This window comes from Staurois parvus, unplaced genomic scaffold (genome assembly GCF_062004578.1).
Source record: "Staurois parvus isolate SC_StPar_1 unplaced genomic scaffold, SC_StPar_1.0 ptg000137l, whole genome shotgun sequence".
Lineage (NCBI taxonomy): Eukaryota > Metazoa > Chordata > Amphibia > Anura > Ranidae > Staurois > Staurois parvus.
Genome location: NW_028317933.1, coordinates 10767954 through 10793169, shown reverse-complemented (window position 1 = coordinate 10793169; position 25216 = coordinate 10767954). Strand labels below are relative to the sequence as shown.

The 25216-nt window shown below is 41.4% G+C and overlaps 1 protein-coding gene across 11 annotated transcripts in view; it reads right to left on the bottom strand.

Annotated features, from left to right (window-relative positions):
* The window catches only part of EPB41L1 (erythrocyte membrane protein band 4.1 like 1), a 229560-nt gene that overhangs the window by 37560 nt on the left and 166784 nt on the right, over window positions 1–25216 (bottom strand). For 8 of the 11 annotated variants that reach the window (XM_089673334.1, XM_089673336.1, XM_089673337.1 and 5 more), the window contains 6 exons: window positions 21715–21802; window positions 17634–17786; window positions 17240–17337; window positions 13652–13827; window positions 8874–9025; window positions 6874–6906 (listed from right to left, as the gene is read on the bottom strand). In XM_089673334.1, the coding sequence (XP_089529460.1) occupies window positions 6874–6906; window positions 8874–9025; window positions 13652–13827; window positions 17240–17337; window positions 17634–17786; window positions 21715–21802 (700 nt within the window). The remainder of the gene's footprint in view (window positions 1–6873; window positions 6907–8873; window positions 9026–13651; window positions 13828–17239; window positions 17338–17633; window positions 17787–21714; window positions 21803–25216) is intronic. The other 3 variants (XM_089673339.1, XM_089673344.1, XM_089673338.1) reach the window with 2 other exon arrangements.

Genomic DNA, 25216 nt, shown 5'->3' with positions numbered 1-25216 from the left:
AGGCTGATTGCAGGAGGTGCATATAAGGAATGGCCAGACTTGCAATCAGGGCCTTGGTGTATGTTTTCCCAAGAGCCCCTGTACCTGCATCCTGTCGGCTTCCAGTCTGATCCTGCTTGATCCCTGACTCTGATTGAACTCCGCCTGTCCTGACCTCTGCTATTCCTGACCACTCTCCAGTCTGCTCCTTTGGTACCTTGTCTGCCTGATTGTTCCTGACCCGGCCCGTCCGACTACGCTTAGTATTGTTCTTTTGTTATCTGTTGGGGGTTTTGGTTTGGTTTGTTTGCACTGTGTTTATGTTTAGTCTTGCACTGCATTTATGTATTGTTTAGTCTTAAATAAATGATATTGTTTATACTATATCTGAAGCCTGCGTTTCACTGTGTCAGTCCACACACCTCTGGTCATACCCGGAGCCCTGACACTTTCAGTCAATGGCCATCAGGCCAAATAAAGAGAATAACTCTCACCAACAGGGACAGGGACACAGACAATAATTTAAACCTGACAGGGGTTCTAGCCCCTCTCCACTAAATCCACCCAAACATTTGGGTTATAGATACACTTTGATGTTATGTAACACACTGCTGTCCTTATTTAAAGGGAGACTATAATATCCAGTTTTACTCGAAAATTATTACATACTACTCATTAAAAGTAAAGTTTTTCATCTTTTACTTATGAATTTATTTGATATAATCTTTATTTTCTAAATAAACATTTATTGCAGGATCCATGCATTACTCTCAATTTATAAAATATACTGAGCTTTCTGATTAGAAAGTCCAGCACTACATACAAGCTTTTTGGCAACCTGTTCTAACTAATCAACACATCTCTGTTGTCTCCGCTAGGAGAGAAGAAGGGCTGTGTCTGTTATTTTTATCTCATTTTTGAGCAGCGGCAGACGGATCCACCTTGTGTTTGCGTTGATCTCTATCTGCTGACAGCAAGTGGTAAATATGAGATATTCCTATGCAATATTTCATATTTAACTGGTTAAACATTTCATTATTTTAATTTAAATTCTGAGCACAATAAAGCAAGAAAGAAAATATATAAACACAGTGGAGTAGATTTACTAAAACTGGAGCAATCAGAATCTGGTGCAGCTGTGCATGGTACCCAATCAGCTTCTAATTTCAGCTTGTTCAGTTAATCTTTGGCACTAAACCCAGAACGCTGATTGGTTTCTATGCAGAGTTGCACCAAATTTTGCACTCTCCAGTTTTAGTAAATGATCCCATTTGCAGATTGCCTTTAAAGTCTGATTTCTGACAAATTCTGCATTGCAGGTAGGAGCCGTAACAACAAAATTAGCTGTGTACTACCTATTTGACTCCAAATTTGTTCAGGCTCTTGAAGACCCCGCTGAATCTTTTGCCTTTATACATCTATATGCATTAACTTTGCCTTTCCCCAGGACAGTAAACTTTTTGAAAGCCTTGACCATTATAAGTTTCCACCAATCTAAATATTTTTTTATTTAATTCCCCAATCTTCAGTTTTTAAGATGTCAAAGGACATCTTCAAGCTGTTATAGGTGTGTATTAACTGAAAATTCTATACATACAGACACAACTGTGCTGCAAAAGACTCCCTACAGAAGCCGTGACTTACCAAGGACTATGCAAGATAAAAGCCTAAGTAAACATAAGTAATGGTATTGAGATAATATATTTTTATTGTTGTGTACAAGACTATTAAAAATATAACATTCACTTTGTATGAATGTCTTACTAATTAGGTCACTATCCACCTATGCCTGATGAATCAGTTTTGCATTGTTGGCCGAACAACATAATCTTTTCTAAACACAGAATGGCCTGAGGACTTTAGTATGAAGATATCCTCACTAGAACACTCAGTTACACCCAGTTGCTTTTGCTACAATGCCAAAATTTGGCATCTACTAATGCATTCTCATTAAAATACCTGTTCACATTAAGAGGAATTTTATACCCTCATTCTGCCTGCCTATAGGAGGATTGGACACTGCAAACAAATTGTAGGCCCAGTGTGAATAATAGCCGTTGGCTGACTTCAGCTCAGGAGCCACCTGAGGGACCAACACCCAAGCTGAAATCAGATGAAGCCAAACCCCTCATCTGGTAAGGGGAAGAAGGCAACCAGACCAGAAAAAGATGGGGAACTGTGCCTGATGCTGGTGGACCAAGAAGAATGGTCACGTAACTAGAGAAAAACGTCTCTGAATTTATGGGAGAGAAAAAGACCAATAACCTGAACAATAGTCAACAAGGAGAGAGAAAACTCCCTTGTAAGAACTGAAACCAAACACAGGAACCTAACAATGGTTTACCAGTAAAAGGGAAACTGGGCTAATAAAAAAAGACCCTAAGTCTCCACTAATTAACCTAGAGATGCCCTCTTCTGACCTAGTGATTTCCCTGTTAAGTTGAATCACTGGTAGATTCACAGTAGGTATGGACCACTGTTTTGCAGATAAGCGGTAATAAATCTAGTAGGTGTCCAGAATCCGTCAGGGTGCTTCCAATCCCTATAGAGAAATACCTTAAAGAGCAGATGTAGTAGGAAGCTCTTTGCAGCTGCAGGAGCTTTGCAAAACTCAGGACTGGAAATAATAGTCTGATCCTCTAAATGCAGGGTAGTATGTACTGCATACAGGGGCGGACTGACCATTTGGAAACTCGGGCATAGCCCAAGGGCCCAGGGTCAGTAGGGGGCCCCATGAGATGCCCCGGTTACCTTTTTCATAGGCTTTTTTGCGTTTGGGCAAGGACACAGGGGCTCCATGATCTCCTATTGCCCGGGGGCCCCATGAGTTGTCAGTCCGCCCCTGACTGCATAAGAGCTAAAATGAAGCAGAAGACTGAAATTCCTTAAGGATACTGTCTTCAGGGAGAGAGAGTAAGGTGACCAAAATTCAGAGTCAAAGACGGTCACTCCTCTAGAGCTGCAGATAGATCAGCAATAGACTTTGCGGCTGAAGGTGCGGGAGTGCACCTATTTCTTGTGTGGTCGTAACCAGTGAGGAAATGGGTGAATTTGGCCACAAAGTCTTGTGTGACTGTTGAGGAGGCCCTGGTTGATAAGGCTGACTCACGCTCACTTGACAAATTTAAAGAGGACTCCAATGATGAGGCAGACCTTATAACCATAGGGTATTAGGATTCCATACTGCAGACATAACGTCCACTGAATTATTAAAAGTATGAACTGAGGTCACCTGTTGCAGTGGAACTGCTATGTCTAGATAAAGATATATTGCAACCATGTAGTGGTAAAGCACAGGGTGCACTTAGGGTGTGAGGCAAGACTCACAAAACCCACACAGCTGGCAGCTGATGAGGTTTGGATGGCCGGAGGTGATCAAGTGATGGCTTGAGGTGACTAGGGTCACTGTACGCAAGCTCTAGGAATGGTTTATAAATGAGAGTTTCACGTTTCTCTCGGCAAAGCAGGAGCAGCAGTTGAGGGATACTTCCTTGATGCCTAATGGCAGGAAATAGAGCATACAACACGCCACCCAGCAGATGACATCATCGCTTAAGCTTGGTACAAAAGGGCCAAATATCGGCCAGTATCGGCCTGTGTGTACTGCAGCCTGTCCGACAGAAGCCGGAGGAATGTATGGCTTCTGTTGAAAAGGCATGCTGGAAAAATATCGGAATCTTATCAGTGGCCATTGGCTGCGAGTGCTAACCAGTGTTCTGGTGGGAGGGGCAGTCCCCCTGTCATAACACAATATCTCAGAGGGGAGAGCAATGTGATAACATTGCATAGTTAGTACAGAGACCTCCTTGTGAGTGCCTCAGTTGGGCTAAAAAAAAAAAAAAACTCACAATGTGTACCAAGCATTAGCCCCTTAGACCTAATCCATTCTTCATGTAAGACTGATGGAAAAGGGGGATTTCAAAGGATCTTAGCAAGCCAATTAATGAAGCAGCTCCAGGTGCTCAGCCTGATCAACCTACTCTTTAGAGTAGTCTTTAGAGTCAGGGCAAGCACTGAGGTAATGCAAATGGCCTTGGACCTGGAAAGTGCTCTGCAGCCAACTTGCTACCAGAATGGGTTCTGAATATAGCTGCAACTGAAGAGACCAGCTCAAGCAGCAATTCAGGAAAGAATCTTGATTGAAGAAAAAATGCTACCAAAAAAGGTTACACTTTTTCAAGGAGAGCTAGAGAAAAGATATCCATTCTTCTAGGACACTAGCAAAAACATGCTGGTTGTTTAAGGGCTTCTCCTGGGCTGGCCTTTCAATTTCTTTTGTTTGCTTTTTGTAACCTGGCAATATATGAATTCCTGTATCTCTCAATGGACAAGAAAGAATCAAAACTACCCCAGCCTCCCACCTTAGGAAGATCCCTCCTTCCTGCTCCCACACAGGACCCGCTGTGGTGGCTCAAGCCTCCTGTGATGTCTTCATCCAGTGCCAGGTTGCTTGTGCCTACACGCTAAAGCTGTCTATACACTATATGAATTTATGAATTTTGGCCAGTTCTTGATGACAGTTCAGGGTAAAATTTATCGGCCAGGCTGCAGACGTCATCAATAATAAATATGGACCTGGGGGAAGGTGGAGGGTGTTACATGCCTCTGTGTATGACTGACTGCGATCATTTTTCATTTCTGACCTTTGACACAGCACTTGGGACAACTGTACTGCCCTCAAAATGGAGCTCTCCAAAGGTACACCAGTCCATGGTTTTTATTAGGATATTGCTGGAATAATACCAAGGCACTGTCCATGAGCAGATTCTCCAGTACATTTTATTAGATTTTATTATTACATTCTATATGTAAATTTGGTCTTCTGTATATTACAGAATGTAAAGTGTAAATGAACTTTGAACATACCTTTTTCCTTAATATCTGCCCCTGTGTTTGAAAAAAATATATTATGATGTGTTTTCTTTACTGAAGATAAATTTGGTTTCAGCAACATGGCTTGGCTTTGAGTTTGTACTCATCTTTGCTGTATAGTTGTTCCTGGGCTCCACTAAACAGGGCTGTTTGGAGACCAGAGAGTTGCTCTGCATAGAGGTGAATGATCAAGCTGTCTCCTGGAAGCAGATGCACAGCAGCCTTTACTCAGAGCCAGGAGGCTGCGGGATGCATTTATGGAAACAAGACTTCCCTTCAGGAGAGGTAATGCATCCTATTGATATTTTTTTTTTCAGAAGCTGCTATGAAAAGTACAAATGTATAGTTTTTAATGATAATGCAGTTCTACTTTAATGATTGCAGAAGGCTCAGTTAGCTTTATACAGAGCAATAAACTTAAAAAATGTTAACAGGTATTCATAGAATTATTAATATAAAACTGCAGCAAGACTATACTTCTCAGGTGGGGTTTCTGCAAGGAGTCCTGAGGGAGATAACAGGCCGATTCAGCTTATTAGTGTCTATACATACAGAAATATTAACTATGGGTGGATTTGCAATATAAAGATAACCTGTATGATCGCTGCCATTGCTAACCTTCCTCTGAAAATGCAAGCTGCATGGCTGTTTGGGATTTAGTTACTTTCAGGGACCCTGCCTGGAACCCTGATCTGCATACTTGTTCTTGCTCAATGGCTCATGCTTCGTCATGAAGGCCAGGCAAATAGCATTTTCTGAGAGAACAATGGCAGCTTACAAGTATCTTTCAGTCGTGGTTTCCTTAGTCCAAGGCCGGGGTGCTCAACCTGTGACCCACGGGCCACATGTGGCCCTCAGAGCACTCTGATGTGGCCCACAAAATCAAACCAGGGAAGTGCACTTCTATTATATTCTGAATGCAGTTTTGGCGTGCTTTTAGACAGTGCACCACACCCGCAAGATATAATAAAAGTCTATGGCAAAGCGCAGCTAACCCGAAGGAAAGCCGCAGTTGCACTTCGCCGCACCTGCAGTGCCGGCAAACACCAGTGCATCAGTGTGAAAGCAGCCTTATAAGTGGCTCAGGAGAGTAATGGCTTTTTACGTTTGCAGTTTTGAGGACGGTAAAACCCCATAATTGCGATGTGTCTTTACCACATACCCCCAACCAGGGGCAGACTGACCATTTGAGCACTCGAGCACTGCCCGAGGGTCCAGGGTCAGTAAGGGGCCCCATGAATTGCCCCTGGTACCTTTTATAGGCTTATTTGAATGTGCTTTGAGTGTAGGCAAGGACACAGGGGCCACATGGTCTGCCCTTGCCCCCAACCACTGGTGTAGCATCAGGGGTTGCAATGGTGACCCCACCCCATGCTCCAGTGCGCCCGTGCAGCCTCCCTGTCACATTGTTTTACATTTGGGCAGGAGGGGCAGTATATACAGGAACCAATTTCCCTTTATTTTCCTCCAGCAACTGCTAAAAGCCGGCTTCTCCTCTTCTCCCTCCCACTGGCATTCAGCGGCTGCAGGAGGAAAATGTTCATTATGCTATTTAAAATGCAAAAAATAAAATTCTGAACCATTTCATTTCATAGTGGCCTGCGACTGGTTTTTAAATTACTTAAGTGGCACTTGCTCTTAAAAAGGTTGAACATCCCTGGTCTAAGGCATATAAAAACCTCACCTTACATCAATACTCCTCCTCTGGATGGCTTCCAGAGTCCAATGCGATTGTGGTCATTACAGTAATGATAGTCAAGTGTCATACTTAGTTTTTAATTACCTGGTTGGTTGGTTGTTAGGTTGCTGTGACTCTAGATGAAGTTATATATGTGTGGTTGGGAGGAGTGGTAACAGGTGAACAGAGTATAGGATAGTTTATAAGACAAGAGTGATGGCTTCCATGAAGAGAGGAGGTTGATACTGAGGTAGACCAAAGGGGGAGCTAGCTGGATGCTGGGTTATAGGACAGGAGGATGGGAGCCAGGATAGGTAAATGGATGTTTGGTTATAAGTGGGTACCTCCTTGTGCCGGGGAGTGCTCTCTTGCTCCGACTGGTAGCAATAGGCAAGAAACAGAAGCAAGCGAGTGAGTGTGAGAAACAAAGCTGTACAAAACAGACACATATGGCTACATGGAATTGAAAATCAGTGCCCATAGCAAACAGACTTCTATCTGAGGACAAAATATAAAGCATGGTAAACAAACATGGTGGTAGACAAAATTAAATGAAACAAAGGCTACAAAATATATGGAGAAAGCCAAATTAATTAGCAACAAACTTGTGAACACAAGACAAAACGGACTTGCAGACATTCTGTAAAAATTGTAAATTACAACTCCTGCTGAGCCATTTCTCTTAGGAAGTCTCAGCCACAACTACAATGGAATCTAGAACCCTGACACTGTTGCTAGCATGACCTAAATGCTTTACATATCTTGGGCATTCTACATGAGTACTCCCAAATGGAGGCTGATGTGAGACATCCTATAGTCCTTATAAGAGCATTGCACTATTCTAGTCTGCCATCCTTGTCTGGAAAATAATTTCAGGATGCAAGCATATAACATGATCACAAGATCAGGGTGACATGACTTTGATGGTTTAGGATCAGCCAAACAAATAATACATTATTTGAAACATGTAGCATGACAAAGGAATTCTGCCTATCTTGACTAGATAAAGAGCAAACTAGTTAGGATGGGTTACTATCCTTGTTAAAGCTAATTGTCAAAAGAGTTAATTCAGGGATAGACTAGTTAAAGTGGAACTTTAGTCTAAAAATTAAGACCTGCTAGATGACTTCAGGCTGGCCCCTTTTGCAGGAATAGCTATGTAAAACATTACAAATAAGTGCCTGCTCTGCACATGCTTAGTTGCGCTTTATTTTTCAGCACTATGCTGAATTTGTACAAGCCAATCTGCTAAGAGCCTAAAGATTTAATACTGCTCAGGAGCTCTGAGCTTCAACAAAATGGCAGCCTCCAGCAAGGAAAAACTGTAACAACGCTGGAGGCAATTTACAGCACACACTAGTTTTGGTAGCATAGTTATTAATCTGGAATGTATGTTCTAAAGAGCATTTTTTTTTTATTATGTTTTAAGTTGTTATGGGTAAGGTTCTGCTTTAATGTAAAACTCAGGACCCAATTAGTGAGGTCTAGAAGCCAGCAGACGTTTGAAGGGCCCTTTCACACTAGTGCATTACAGTGCAGTGTTTTATGATTTACTTTGAAGGGCAGCCCAACTCTCCTAGGTAGCACAGTACACAGATGGAAACCATCTCTGCAATGTGGTATGCTGCATTCTACTGGATTGAGGAACATTGACAGCCTGTTCAAAATGAATAAACTGCCTTAACACAACACATGGTAACACCACACATCACCTGGTTAACGCTACCACAATGCATTAGGTGCGAATGGACCATAAGGTGGCTAGGATGTCCCTTGACAGTTGGAAAGCCACCATACCTGGCTCCTGGGATTTGTCCAGGCCTGAATTAGCTGATGTGGTTGCTTCTTCTGACTGTTTCATCTTTACTGAGTTCTGAATGTAATGAGCTAGTTGGGGATATTTTAACATTATGGTAAAAGCGGGTGTCAATACCCATTGACAATATACTGACTTAAACACTTCCATTAGGTTGTAAGTTAGTCATACATGAGCAGATTAGTCTATCTGAACCTCCTATTGCCTGCAGTTGGCTGATCTACAGTAGATATGGGCATCAGTAATAACTGACCATGACTGAATAATGTCCAGACTGTCCAGAAGCAGCCAGTACAAGAACTCAGTCAAATAAGAATCTTACATGTGCATCATCCAACCAAGCCCCTTAGTACCTAAGTAAAAATCTATTAGCCTTGTATGTTGGAGCCGGGCAGATTATCACTCTTTCTTGGCAAGTAATCAGTCCCTGTATAAACAACTTTCGTTCTCAAACACTTGCAATTGACAAACGAATATAGAGATACATGTAGATGAACTATTTAAATATGTGCATAGAAGTCATCTTACCTTAAGCTCTTTGATTTTGGTTGGAGTGGTCACTTCTTCCTCTTCTTCTTCCTCTTCTTCTTCTTCTTCATCTCCCTCTCCTGGAGATGTCTTGTGATTTTTCTCTGGGGTAGATTCATGATTCTCATTCAGAGCACTTTGTTTAGAAAGTCCTTTAAAGAGCAGTAAGTGGGAGTATATGAATATAAGACAAGAAGATATAAATTAAAAATTATATTACAAATATGTTCGTAATGCATCTCGTAGCTGTCATTCATTTTACGTGTTTTATTTATGTGGAGCACCATTGTGCTGTAAAACATACAGTAATATACAATGAAATACCTGAGAAGCTTATCAAAGAACTGAAAAAGGAAAAAAAAATTGTTTTTGCCCATAGCAGCCAATTATATGCCAGATTTTTTTGATCAGTGCAAATTTATATATGAAACAAATTCTCCAAGTTTAATTAATTGTCCTTTTTTTATACCCCCTTAGGCCTCATGCACACAGGGCATTTTTGCAGCCACTTTTAGGGGTGTCAGGCATTTTTTTTACTGCTTCCAAATGGCCCTCTTTGTTATCTTATGTGTCCATGCACACATAGACTTTTAGAAGCTTTTAGTAGCAGTTGCATTTACTAGTAGGGGAAAAAAAACAGGGCCAGTGCGTCCAGGAGCAGCAGCGTTTTGGCAGGAAAAACACTTGACGCAGCTAAACGTGTCTAAATGTGTCTAAACTCTAGCTGCATTTAGCACTTCAGAGTTAATTCATTTCACTGGCCAGAATAAATTATCACTCTGGCCAATTAAATTAATTAACGCCCATTGAATGAATTAGCGCTTGACGCTTGTAAACACACCTAATTGCTAGTAAAGGCATTAGGTACTTTTACAAGTGCCAGGCGTTTTTTCTGCAAAAACGATGCTGCCAGGAGGACAGCTTCTAGGAGAGCTTTTTTAACATTCTGTGTGCATGAGGCCTTAATAGATAGATGTTCTTCATAGCCAAGTGTAAAGTTCTACACATGTAACTATACTATCTTCATTCTACCTTGGCAGGGAAAACTGCAGCCTTGCAGTGCTGAGGTTCTGGATTGCTACCAACCAGGGAAATTGTCTAATGTGGAAATGTTTACTTTGTCTTATGTGTGCAAAAGTGTCCTTCAACAATCCAAAACATATTGCCAAGTGTATTGGCTTCTACCCAAATTTGGCCACAGAATAAGCTTGTCTATGTGGTTATGATAGGGAAATTATGAGGTCAGAGACAGATATAAACAGCAGAATTTATCAGGTCTTCATACATTTGAAAATACATCTATGTAAGAATTCTTCTAACATTCTTATGTCTCATATGTCTTTATTATAAAGACTGATGGCAAATAGTAAAACAATTCAGGGCAAAGGGACAGTGTCAACTGATAGCCCACCTCCCTGCAAAGTAAATTCACCAGTCCGCTTTACCTGATCACCCTGGGGAAACTTCATTGTCAGATGATGCCAGAGCTTACCCGGATGGATGAAGCCACTGCCCCTCCCCACATGACATTGTTTGGTGTAACAAAAAACAAAAACAAAAGTGCACCAACCTTGCGCATCACCTCAGTGAGTAAAGGGTAAATTTATTAAGTTAGGATGTATACTCACAAAAGTAGCAATATAAAAAGCATATAAAAATCCAACATCAGCAGACACGTGCAGGTCCTATCTGGAGGGGAGACTCTCAGGATGAAGTTGACGCATTTTGACGGGTGATGCCTTCTTCGTCAGAGCTCTGAGGAATGAGGTAATGCGCAAGGTTGGTGCGATTTTGTTTTTGTTCTTTGTTACAGCTGTCATTGGGCTTCCCCAGCCTTGAGTTTGAGCTGCACAACCTTTGATCTGCCACTGGATGAACTTTCATATATGGTTCAACCTGCTGATTTCTGATCTGGGTCTCTGACCACAGGAGGTTTTGTTTCTGTTTCCACATGACATTGGGCCAGACGATTGGCTGCTCAGTCCTGAGCACTGTCACATGGGGTGGGTAGGCTAGGGGTCACATGTTCCCATATACTCTGAAGTTCTGCTCTGTTAGACCAGTGAAGTGATGAGGTAGCAAAGGAGCTTTTGATCTGATTGGTGGCTGTGTAAAACTTCCTAGTACTGACTTTTTTTTTTTTTCAAGCTTTCTGATTGTGTTCCGGGATCACCAGATAAATAACCGAAAAGAATGGAGGGATGGAAGCAGTACAGAAATGTCTGGATGAAGGACCAAACTACTCGGAAGGTAAGCTATGCTCAAGGTCCAAAGTGACACTAAACCATAATCCTCTTCAACTGAAATCATTTGTACAAATCAACAGCTTAATAGTGCTCTAATTACTTTGATTGAAAATCGTTTCTTACTGCACTTAAAAATCCTCTTGTTAATGCCCAAATATTTAGCATATACAAAAACAAACAAAACTGCGCTTAAACTAACGTGCCAAAAAATACAATTGGTGCTCAAATCATTGCTGCCACTTCTAATAAATCAATGTGACCAAAAAAAGGAACAACTTAATGTAGTTCAGTAGTGCAAAATATCATATAGTGAATAAAACAATAAAACTAAATATCAAAATATAACTTTTGATGTGAGAAAGTCCTAAATAAAAGTCCCTCAAAAATCTTCAAGTTCTCCAAAGAGTTCACCACATGTACAAAATAAAATGTCCCCTCTTTCGGGTGTACACTCACCAAATGAATATGCCGCCCACTCTCATGGTTGGCCAAATGACTTAAAGAAAACAATCACCATCTCCCATATACCGAGATGTCACTCTCTTTAGGATGCACAGGTATCATTCCATGGCAGGGGCGGACTGACAACTAATGGGGCCCCCGGGCAATAGGGGATCATAGGGCCCCTGTGTCCTTGCCCAAACTCAAAAAAGCCTATGAAAAAAGGTACCAGGGGCATCTCATGGCCCTACTGACCCCGGGCCCTCGGGCAGTGCCCGAGTTTCCAAATGGTCAGTCCGCCCCTGTTCCATGGACTGGTTGGTAATTGATATACAGGCATTGAAAATGGTCACAACGACCCTTCTTCCTCCTCTGTGATCACCTCCCAAATGGTCATGTAAGGGAAAAAAACACAAAAGAGAAACCCAAATGGTGCAGTACAAAATGCCTTCTTTACTGGGCCAAATAGATAGCCACTTACAAGAATAAAAAGAATATCAAGCTCAAAAATGCTGCAGATCGTGAAACCGAACCATGTGAAGCCCTGCAGTGCTCTAACCACCGCCGAGTGACACAAAATGGCGCCAATCACAGAACTTTCAGTTCTGCTTTTGTCACTTCCGGTTTCCGCACAATTCCCACTGACGCGTTTCTTCACTTCCAACTTCCTCATAGGGCCCTGTTTTATTCACTATATGATATTTTGCGCTACTGAACCACATTAAGTTGTTCCTTTTTTTAATGCCCAAATATGTCTTCTTCCCCCTCATTTCCATTCTATTTGGATGAACAATGCATGTAATTTGCGGTCGTGGAACTATCCGTATTGAAACTACAATTCCCATAATTCCAAGGGGCATTTTTCTTTTACTAAACATACGTTGTAATGAGTCGCATGAGTTCTGTTGTTCTGGGTTCTGCTCTCAATCAAAAAATCTATAAAGGGGTTCAGGTGGGCCTTCCAGAGGCACAATGGACTGCTACATCCGTAATTATACATGAAGCAAAGGGTATTCTCCCATGGGACTTTGATGCAGATACACAATATCTATCATAAAATAAAAAAATCAAATAAAACTTTTATTTTATGATAGATATTGTGCAGCTGCATCAAAGTCCCAGAGAAGAATATCCTTTGCTTCAATCAAAAGATTGGAGGATGTAACTTGATTAGGTTGAGGGGAGGATTGAAACATAGATGTGTATCGGCACATAAATTTGTATTCTCTCAGGAATTAAAATCATATAAGAAGTTGTTTTTTTAAAAAAAAAATTATACTTACCTAGGTGGATGCTGCATCTACAGTATCCCCAGCCGGCTCTAAGGGTGAGAACTGAGCGATCAGACACCACCGATCGCTCATTTCCCCAAGCTGCTCTGAGTAGACAGTTATGACTGTTAATCACTGATGTCTGCTCTGCCCCCCTAGTACTCAGAGCACTGAGCTGTGAAGGGGGCCGGAGCGGCTGGCTTAGGCTCCCAGCGGATCACTGAGAAAGTGAGCCAGGTGCCAGTCCAGGCTTCTGGCTGGATCCCTACCACATGGTCGTGATCTTTCCCCAGCCTGGACCGGCTCTGCGACATCAGCCGACAGTGGGCTATAGCCCACTGTTGGCTGAAAATGGGTCAAAGGAGTGCAGAGTTAACTGCAATCCTGTGATCCACAGGAGGAGTAAAGCCAAATGAGCTTTGGCTGTACTTCTCCTTTAAAGGGTGGCTACTGTCCAATGTTCAGAGGGACCATGGAGAATGAAAGTAGCCACTCTTTAGCGAGATGTCAGAGAACAGTAGCAAGATAAAGTCATTTAAGAGTGGTGGAAATAGCTGTGAGCAATAGAAAGTACTTTTTAACGACAGGATTACAGACTAGAATTTTTTTTACAGTCATGAGTTTAGTATCACTTTAATGCTCAATTTTTGCAGACGTGTGCCTTTAAGATGAAAATACAGTACAGCTACAACTACTCGCTAACCTCCCGCAACCTAATGGAAAAAAAATTACACTTGCAGGGTAAATAAATGAATTCTGTGCCCTTCTCGGGGAATGACTTCATTTGCAAATGTTGCATAAATCTGCATGATGCACATACCACCTTCAGCACTCTGTGACAGTGTATATCGCTTGCTGGCGGATCTCTTGAAGTTAGGAGCCGGCCGGTCTATCAAAGCACTTGCTTGCTGGGTCTGTGCCTGCGTACGCCCACTGTATCGGAATTTGGAGCCCATCACTAGGAAGCCCTTGGGGGCAGGTTCTGGAGAGACCAGCCTAGGAATGGGAGACAAGGTGTTAATCTTTGCTTTGTGTCAGCAGTATTATTTTTACACAGCAGTCATTTTTTATTTTTTTTATTAATGAAAAGGGCACTGCAGAGCAAACTTTAACCCTGTAATCTGGTTTGATGTAATATTCTTGTCTGACCTTAGGCATGATTTGTTCAGTAGAGCCCCCTCATTGTGTTGTGAACATTCTGGTATTACACAAGACAACCATGTCTCAGTAAACACACAGAGTTTGAAAGTCTGAAAGGTACAGAGATGGAATTTTAAATTTAACAACTGTTTGCGGAGAAGAGGGGAGGGGAAGGGAGGTGTTCTATAGTCCTACAACACTTCCTGTCATAGGGTGACTACACTCCCCCTCTATAGATACGGTACAGAGTGTGTTATCATTTTAGCACAGGAAGTGTAATCCAGGCAGGATCACCAGGTGAAATTATAAGAAAAAGCCTAAAAAGAAGACTAATGCAGCCAAATCATCTAATAACTGGTTAGCCGTAATATAATAAATGTTTGTTCTTGGGTTTACATGTGCTTTTAGAACCCACTCAATCCTGTGTGTTGTGGTGATGCACAGTTAATCACTTGCCATCCGCCTGCTGTTTATAAACGACAGGGAGGTGGCACTCCAGGGGCGGGTTGCCGTTCATAAACGGCACCCGCCTTTTCTAGCTGTGCGCGCTCCCTGGGAGCGCGCAGCACCGCGATCCGGTGCCCACTGTGTCCTCCGGACACAGTGAAACACCGATCGTCGGACGGGACTTGGATCCCGATCATGTGATCACTGATTGGCCAATCAGTGATCACATGCAAAGTAGTAAGCAAGATGTCACTTGTGACATCATTGCTTACTATGTGTGAAATCTGTGAATGATCACAGAGGTCACATGGTACAAGGCTATTCACAACAGCCTTGTAATATGTGACAAGCTGTGACCAATCACAGCTCACTCAGTATTTCTCAATGGCTGCAAGAATGCAGGCAGAGAGAAAGAGAAATGATTGCTTTTACATCCTATATGGGTGTAAAAGCAATCACTGTAAAAAAAAAAAAAAAATCTTCATCACTCCCCACAAGTAGTACAGTGTCACCATGGTGACACTGTACTGCTGGGGTGACAGTATGTAAAAAAAAAAAAAAAAACCATAATAATAATAAAAAAAAAAAAATGTAAAAGAAATGTTTAAAAATTATAATTTTTGGTTATAAACTAATTTGGCTTATTTTTTTTTTTCTAAAAATATAACGGAATACATTTTGGTCAAGATTTATGATGAAAGACTATGTATTTGCAAAATTTTATAAGAAAAACACTTTCTTTTCAAAATTTTTTGACATTTTCATTTACATAGCAAAAAAAATAAAAATCCCAGCAGCGAATAAATACCACCAAAAAAAAGCTTTATCTGTCTAAAAAAAATGGTAAAAAATTCATATGGGTACAGTATTGCATGACCGCGCAATTGTCATTCAAAGTGCGATAGCGCTGAAAGCTGAAAATTGCCCTGGACAGGAAGTGGTTAAAGGTGTGTTTTAGTATGCATTACTGTAATTCTGCAGTGTGTTTCAGTGCCATTCTTTTTGAAGGCCATCCCAATGCAGCTAACCAGTTCATCACAAAGTGCATGCACGTTAACGCACCACAACGCACAGATGTAAATTGGTGGTGCCTATTCAAAATGCATGGGCTTTCTTACCGCAGCACACTAACACACAAAATACTGCATATTGAAACTGAATGAACCTTAGTCTTGGACAGAATAGAGAACCTTTTACTGTTTTTTCACTGATGTTTTTTTTTTGTTTTGCCTTCCTCTGGATCAACTGTGGGTGTAGGATTATAACTTTTTTTGTTTTTCTTCTATGGTTGAACTGGATGGACCTTTGTCTTTTTTCAGCCAGACTAACTATGTAACTATGTTTATCCCCAATCTTCAAGTGTTCTGTGCCTCCTGATTATTACCTGTATATTTGGCTCTTTAAGCTGCCGACAGATGGATCGAAATTCGGGTGGTTCAACAGGGACCAGATGAATATCGATCCATGTATGGGCACTGTGGTTGTACAGAAGTCGATCTACTAATCAGCTTCTGTACAACCTGCCTGATGGAAAATTTCCTCTCGATCAGCACTGCAGGTTATAATCTGTAACACTGATCACTGTATTCTGAGAGCAGGGAAGTCTCCTCGCTGTCCGAATACAACAGTTCAGTTAAGAGGATTCCCCTTCCTCCTCAAATGTGTGGATGGGGGAATCAGGTCAGTGGGTTGATCTAAAAAACAGACCCATCTATGGCCAGATTTGATCTGTAGTAAATGTTAATAGTACATAGTAACAGTGCAGTCACATCAAACTGGTTAGTGGTTTATACAGAAATGAGGAAGGAATTCCCCATCTGTTCTCCAGTTAATAAGCTACATTTTCGTATGTAGTTTTGCAGCTAAATACCTTCTCTGGAGGGAAATATTGAGCATTTAAATGATTTCTATAATGTTAAGTTCCAAGGTCTGATAATCTTTTTCTGGAATTAAAGGAGAAGTACAACCAAAGCTTTTTTGGCTGTACTTCTGTGGATCACAGAAGTGTAGTTCATTCTGCACTTTTGTGACCTGTTTTCAGCTGACTCAAGTCTATTTATTACTTTATTATTATTTATTTCAGGTACTTATATAGCGCCGTCAATTTACGCAGTGCTTTACGTATATATTGTACATTCACATCAGTCCCTCACCATCAAGGGGTGTACAATCTAAGGTCCCTAACTCACATTCATACATACACATACTAGGGCCAATTCAGACAGATTCCAATTAACCTACCAGCATGTCTTTGGAGTGCGGAAGGAACCTGGAGGAAACCCACGCAGGCACAAGGAGAACATGCAAACTCCAGGCAGGTGGTGCCATGGTTGGGATTTGTACCCAAGTACTGCCAGGGAGAAGTGCTAACTATTTAGCCACTGTGTTGCCCACAGTCTGCTGTTGTCTGACATCACTCAGCCGGTCCAGGCTGGAGAAAGAACCTGACTTCAAACTCGGGATCCACCCCAGAGTCTGGAGCGACACCTGGCTCAGCCTCTCAGCAAAGTGCTGACAGCCTTAGCAAGCAGCTCCCTCCACCTCGCAGAACAGCGCTCCAGTGAGCGATGGGGGGCAGAGCAGATACCGGTGACTGACAGTCACTACTCTCTGCTCAGAGCGGCTGTGAAAACTGAGCGGTCACCATTCTCTGAGTTCTCACCCTTAGAGCCGATGGGGGACCGATGGTGCATCCACCTAGGTAAGTGTAACGGGGGGAAAAAAATCATCCATACTGCTCTTTTAAGCAGGTATGGTCTGTTGTAGAGTATAGTATTATTCTAGTAATAAAACTGTTGTAGGTGAAAACCTATAAACTCACCTGAAGAATGTGTGATGTTCTATGCAAACCTTCCAGAGGCGTTTTGCAGCTCGATGATTGGGTAATTTGAACCCAATGGTGCTCTCAAACTGCTCATACTAAAACAAAGAACAAGAGAGAGATACTACTTAGAGGCCTTACAGCAAGCTTGTAGAGGTCCATTATAACAGGGGTATTTTATGAAATCCTAACTAAAGGGTTAGTTAGGTGTAACCGGCCGCAACCAGTCATAACAGTTCTTTTACACTGCACCAGGCAAATGACCTGTGGAATCTAATTGGTTCGAAAAAAAACATAATTTTCTTTTCCTGCAATATTGATGCATCATCTTCATTGATTCAAGTGAAAAAAACAATTTCTGTTCAATCTCTTTTTTACTTTTTACACCACTTACCTCACCCGGCCGGATCTTGATATAGAAGTTGCTCCTTTTGTAAGAAATCTTTAAGATTTTGGGCCAGGCGAATCTGTTTATTCTCAGACGGTCTCTGTAGATCAAAAGCCCATTGGCACAGACACCTAGCATTATATCTATTCCTTCAGAGTCCTGGTAAAAAAAAAAAAAAAAGAAACATGGAATTTAAAAGACGTGCATAACTTATTCAGATATAGCGACACGCCTGGATTTATATTATTTACCGCAAAAAGACACATTTACTCCAAGCCATTCCATAGCTATTATTGTTGTAGTATTTAACCACATTCTCCACACTTGCCAGTACATTTGGTACCCTGAACACTGCATTAAGATCTATACAAAGGTCATAAAGCACTGCAATAAAAATCTTCATAAAAAATGTGCAAATTTCTGTATATAAAATAGTAAAAAAAAAGCAAAAAAGCTTCTTAGTGCCACATCCTAAGGAAAACAAGAAAAAAGAAGCCGGACAATAAGTACGGCAAAAATAATGGATTTTTTTGGGCACAGTAAGGGACCACACAATAAAATACATACAGCCATTTATTGACATAAAAGAGTCATGTACTCTCTATAAGAGAGTACTGTATATGACTATAAGAGAGTATATGACTCTTTTATGTCAATAAATGGTTTTATGTATTTTATTGTGTGGTCTCTTACTGTGCCCAAAAAATCCATTGTCTTTGCTGTACGTATTGCCCAGGTTTTTTTTTTCATATATAAAAGAGAATCATTTATACAAAAGCAACACATATGTTGCCCAAAATAGCTCATATTTTGTACACAAATAAATTGTTGAAAAATATTAATATAAAGTCCAAAAGTATAAATAGTTTCAAGTGTAGAAAAACATAAATCCCAGTAGTGCAAAATCATGCATCTTCAATGAAAGTGTGCTTCAAATGAAAAGACACAATCCTCCACCTTCCCCAGATCTAGGGGTGAATGCTCACTTCCAGAAATTGACCTCCCACCACAAAGGTCGATTTAGCATGTTGCCAGGCACCATGACCCAGAGAACATTTTCAATCTTCTCCAGCTTGTATATATAATCATAGGAACCACAAGAACCAGCTTCACATCCACATTACTTGATGAAATCGACAACAAAGATATCCATCTCTCAAGCTCAAAAAGAAGAGAAGCAAATCATAGTGCTCACCACTAAAAACACTTTATTAAAACTATAAAATTGCACTCACATTAAAACCAAACAGGCACTTCAGAATGGAATCAGCCAATATGAGATCCAATGCTTCCTGGGAGGATCTCTGCTGAGACAGGGATCCCTCCAGTTCTCATGCAGTCAGCTCAGTCCAGGATCACTGTAGCTCCGTTCTACATTTCGGAAAAAAATTACATTATCAGGGGCAAGCCATCAGTGCCCCCGATGATGTCATTCATGATGAAATGTGTAGGGTGGTGCTACAGCAATCCTGGATTGCACTGACTGCAAAACGACTGGAAGGATCCCAGTCTCTGTACAGTGGTACTTGTTTATACGTTTGTAGATCTACTTCTGTTCAACCACAGTGGCCATATGTGGATGGAAATGTGTCCCTGCTGAACTTTGATCCATGGGCAGCACAGTGGCTAAATGGTTAGCACTTCCGCCTGGCAGTACTAGGGTCGTCGGTTTGAATCCCAACCATGGCACCACCTGCCTGGAGTTTGCATGTTCTCCCTGTGCCTGCGTGGGTTTCCTCCGGGTACTCCGGTTTCCTCCCACACTCCAAAGACATGCTGGTAGGTGAATTGGCTCCTGTCTAAATTGGCCCTAGTATGTGTATGTATGAATGTGAGTTAGGGACCTTAGATTGTATGCCCCTTGAGGATGAGGGACTGATGTGAATGTACAATATGTATATGTAAAGTGCTGTGTAAATTGACGGAGCTATATATGTACTGGAAATACATAAATACTCCTTCCAAACAGCATTGAATCTTATATTGGCTGAGGCCATTCAGAAGTGCCTGTTTGGCTTTACCTTACATGTGATTGCATTTTTAAAGTTTTAATAAAGTGTTTTTTAAGTGGTGAGGACTATGGTTTGCTTCTCTTCCTTTTCAGCTTGAGAGAAGGATATCCTTTGTGGTCAATTTCATCAAGTAATGTGGTTGTGAAGAAGGGTCTTGTTGTTCCTCTGATTGATTGTATATACAAGCCGGAGCAGATTGAAGATGTTCTCTGGGTCATGGTGCCTGCCAACATGCTGAATTTACCTTTGTGGTGAGGGTCAATTTCTGGAGGTGAGTGTTTACCCTCTAGGGCAGTGTTTCTCAACTCCAGTCCTCATGGACCCCCAACAGGTCGTGTTTTCAGGATTTCCCTCAGATGAAACAGCTGTGGTAATTACTAAGGCAGTGAAACTGACCAAATCACCTGTGCAAAATAATGGAAATCCTGAAAACATGACCTGTTGGGGGTCCATGAGGACTGGAGTTGAGAAACACTGCTCTAGGGGAAGGTGGAGGAATGTGTCTTTTTACTTGGAGCACAATTTATTTGTTACAGGTACTTATATAGAGCCGCCAATTTATGCAGTGCTTTACACATATATTATACATTCACATCAGTCTCTGCCCTCAAGGAGAATAAAATCTAAAGTCCCTGACTCACCTTCATACATACACATACTAAGGTCAATTTAGACAAGAGCCAGTTAATCTAACAGCATGTCTTTGGAATGTAGGAGGAATCCGGAGTACCCGGAGGAAACCCACACAGACACATTTCATTGAACTATGCGGGTTTATGTTTTTCTCTACTTGGAATTATTTATACTTTTGGACTTTATCTGAATACTTTTTCAACAATTTGTGTGCACTATCTGAGCTGTTTGGATAACATATGAGTTATTTTTGGATAAAATGATTGTTGTCACATTTATACACACGTTTGCACATTTTTTATGGGAGATTGTTAACACATGGCTTTATATGACATTTGTATAAATCTTAAAGTGTTACTAAACCCAAGACCCTGCATTCTCTATATTTCATCTCCCACAGTACACACACCATAGAAATGCAATTATTTTAGTAAATATAACTGCTACATACATTTTCTCATCAGCAGTCTTGTGACTTCTATCAGTGTCTAGCTGAGCACTGCTTAATCTTGTAGGAGGAGTTTTCATTCTCCTCTGACTGTCCTATGAGGTTGCATGACCCCTGACCCTCTGTCTGGAGAGTGCCGATTGACCCTGTGCTGATCACATGCACCCTCCCAAAGAAAAAAAAACTCTCTAGCAATACTTACTAAATTGAGCATGTGCAGAGTTCTGTACTATCAGCAGATGGATTGGGGACAGTAGAAGAAGGGGAGGATCAAAGAAGACAGGATCAAACAGCTTTTTTACACAATGTGAAGGATTAACCCCTTAGGTTCCACAGTGAGTATAACAAGCATGCTTTACTGCATATATAGACTGATTTTACTGTTGTGGGTTTAGTAACACTTTACTGTAATTTACAGTGCAGCACATTTATACAAATTCTTACACTTTTAGGTGATTCAAGGTGCGTGCAGCTATAGTTAGGAATACATAGGGGCTGTTGCACAGATTTTTTTCCTTATCACATTTGATAAGGAAACAAGCAACAGGAAATGTAATCAAATGCAGGTCATATACAGTATGTTAATGAGGCTCTCCATGAAGAAAATGAAAGCCTGTCTGTGGCGACAATATACAAGGGGTCTGCCAAAAAGTTTCTGTACTTTTATATATATATATATATATATATATATATAAAATAGAGTTTAATAAAGTGCGGAAACTTTTTGAGGAATCCTTGTATTTATTAAAATAACATTGTGCCATGAGGACTCTACCCCTACCTTGATATCCTCTTCCACCAAGCGATCACCAAAGCTCACTGAAAATCCGGCGTGTCGTTGCATTATGCACTGCCTCCTTTACGGTAAGCAGACTAGCAGCCAATCACCAGGCACTGGCAGCTAAAGTTCTATGCCGATTTCTGTTTTACATACAGTTTGAGATTGGCCCAATCCCTTTTCCTTCACCTTCAAAGTCTTCCTAATAGTAATTACCTTAGCGTGGTGTAGATCCACTCCATACATTGATAGTTTTTTGGCATTTTCTAGAAAATGTATTTCTGCTTCAGCTGGTGTCATCCCCCTGTTTTTGGAAAAAAAAAACAAAACGGATGTTATAAGCTTTATCCAAGGTCAATTCAGCCTAAACCCAATGGTTTCTTATATCTGTCAGAGACTCCAGAAATGGGAACCTCAGTGCCTATGCTTGAAGGATTTGAACCAGGGGCGGACTGACCATTTGGAAACTCCGGCACTGCCTGAGGGCCCGGGGTCAGTAGGGGGCCCCATGAGATGCATATACTAAGATAGTTATTTAAGAGGTTATTGGATAAATTAGCGTGTCACCCAATGTATGGTCTCCATTCAGTAGCCAAAGGAGGCATACAAAAAAAAAGAAGGTTGTGAAAAGAGATTCACAGAAAAGCGGCTACATAATGAACAGAACGTGACACTCAGGAAATAATTTCCAAAAATTATGCTTTATTACACATATATAGATATGACATATGGGCATTCGCCCTGGTTTACCATCACCTCAGTATGAGACAATACACACAGACCTAAAACCATTTAAAATGACACCAGAACCGGTCTAAATGTGTGCGCACAGCAGGGAAAATGGCTACATGAGTCTAGTGTCCCTGTAGCACAAACACATAGGTGAACACTTCCCTAGGGAGGTGTATCCAAAAATTATGCCATAGGCATACCAAAATAGAGGCGTTTCGCCGATGGGCGTATCTCACTCAGCTCACCAATGGTCCTGACGAAGCTGAGTGAGATACGCCCATCGGCGAAACGCGTTGACGTCATACGTCAGATACGTCACTTCCGGTCATGCGCACTAGGTGGAACGCACGCTGACCCATAAGGAGGAAGCCATCTTCACAAGCCATGAGGCAAGCTTAAGCAGCACAAGCGCCGAGAAGGGGCTGGAACCCGCGGTATATCGGCGGATGTCAGCGGTGGTTCCTTGGCCGCCTTGGCCCTGTATGGCAGTACCTATGAAGGACTTCTCTTTCATTCCTGTTATCCATAGCACAGGTGGTGAGTGGATCGTTACAGGACATTAGATATATGGTCCTCTGTGATCTATATGACCTATATATCTTCCATAGAGTGTTAGCTCTGTCAGTGACTTCCCACATATTGTTTGTTTCACTACAGGATGGGGACATCATGGTGCTATGTATAGGAAACAAGATATACCATCATATATATCTCAACAGGCAGAAGAGTCTTTGGGATGTGTCTTGTCTTTTCCTACAAAAGTGGTGTATAGTCCACATGCAGTGGTGAAGAAACCATTTCAAGCAGAGTGCTGCTGTGTGCATCTTTTCCTCCATCCTGGAAATAAATGGGGCATATTCCCATCTAAGAGCTTTAGGAAACAGCTATCTATATTACAGATGAATGGGCCCCAACCACTTGTGCCGGCACAGGAATGTATTGTACATTATATTTGACATTTATGTCTTCCTTCATACAGGCCTGAGGCCTGCTACTCTCCTTTTTGATGCATATTGTGCTTGCTCTATTGCATACATGTGATATACACATTATAGCATAATTTTTGGATTCCTTGATAGGGATTTGCCATAATGGTTACTGCTTAATCCCTTATATCCTCTATTTTGGTATGCCTATGGCATAATTTTTGGATACACCTCCCTAGGGAAGTGTTCACCTATGTGTTTGTGCTACAGGGACACTAGACTCATGTAGCCATTTTCCCTGCTGTGCACACACATTTAGACCGGTTCTGGTGTCATTTTAAATGGTTTTAGGTCTGTGTGTATTGTCTCATACTGAGGTGATGGTAAACCAGGGCGAATGCCCATATGTCATATCTATATATGTGTAATAAAGCATAATTTTTGGAAATTATTTCCTGAGTGTCACGTTCTGTTCATTATGTAGCCGCTTTTCTGTGAATCTCTTTTCACAACCTTCTTTTTTTGTAGGCCCCATGAGATGCCCCTGGTACCTTTTTCATAGGCTTTTTTGAGTTTGGGCAAGGACACAGGGGCCCCATGATTCCCTATTGTCCGGGGGCCCCAGGAGTTGTCAGGCCACCCCTGATTCGAACACCAAGGTCTTGCGACTAGTGTGTTTAACCCGTTGACGCCGACGTAAGACAAATATGCGGCCTCACAGAACTGTTTTTTTTTGTGTGAGGCCACATATTTGCATACCTATCTTTCTGCTGGGAGCGAACCGCACAGCGCTCTCCCAGCACAAAGACCGTGGTGTCACTGAGAGCCCCGGGTCCCGTTTTAACGATCGGAACCTGGGATTCCCGATTCCAGGTCACATGATCACTGTGATAGCCTCAGATTGGCTATCACAGTGATCAGTCACTGTACAGCCCGCCCCCCTTGTGTTTTTTTTTCTCTCTCTATGATTGGAGGAGAGAGATACATTGTATCTCTCTAACTCCTGGCATAGAGGGGAAAAAAATGTTTATGAAAAAAAAAAAGATAAATAAATATAAAAAAAATAAAATAAAAAAATAAAGAAAAAATACCTAGATCATGGTTTGATCTAGTTCACTGCCAGGGTAAGTGTTTGGGTCAAGGTCAGGGTCAAAGGTCAAAAGACCAGCTGCAATTTCTCCTGCGCTCTAGGGCCCAGACCGGTGGCAAATAGATGGAACCAACACCAGAGCAAGCGACCACCAGTATATTTCAAGGTTGTGCAGCTCCAAAACAGGGCTGGGGAAGCCCGATCGATACTGCAAAGTGAAACAAAAAACAAGAAGCGCACCAACCTTGCGCATTACCTCAGTAACAGAATTGAACCCCTCTGAGAACAGAATTTAAGAGCTCTGAGGAAGAAGGCATAGCCTTCGAAACGCGTCAGCTATACTGAGTGTCTACCCCCATTATGGGATTCGCGCTGGCTTCTTACCTTTGAAGTCCCTTTGAGGACTACATGCCTGATTTTATTCGCTGTTTGTGAGTACCTATCTTCTATTAATAAATTCTGTTACTGAGGTAATGCGCAAGGTTGGTGCGCTTCTTGTTTTTTGTTTCACTTTGCAGTATCAAAGGTCAAAAGGTCAGGATTTAAAAAAAATAAAAATTGGTGTTAGTGTCAGTGTGTTTTAGATAAAAAAAAACCAAAAAAAACCAAAATGCACACTATTGTTTCTGGGCTGTACTATGGGTACAGACAACAAATAACATATACATATATGGTATCGCTGCGATCGTCAACAGCTGTAAAATTTATTTTGGGTTGTTCTTTGGTGGTAGGTTATGGTAGTAACAAGAAACACACAGCTAAATTTTAAAACAAATATTTTTTTTACTATTCTGGGCCAGTTTTCCTTTGATAATAAAAAAAAAAATCAGGAGATATCCATTACCATTTACTACCAAATGAAAGCCCAATCTGTCCTGAAAAAAACAAGGTATAATTCAGCTGGATATACAAAGTAGTTGTGATGATATGTGCGGTTTTACTAACACATGTCAATGTTGCAAATTTGTGC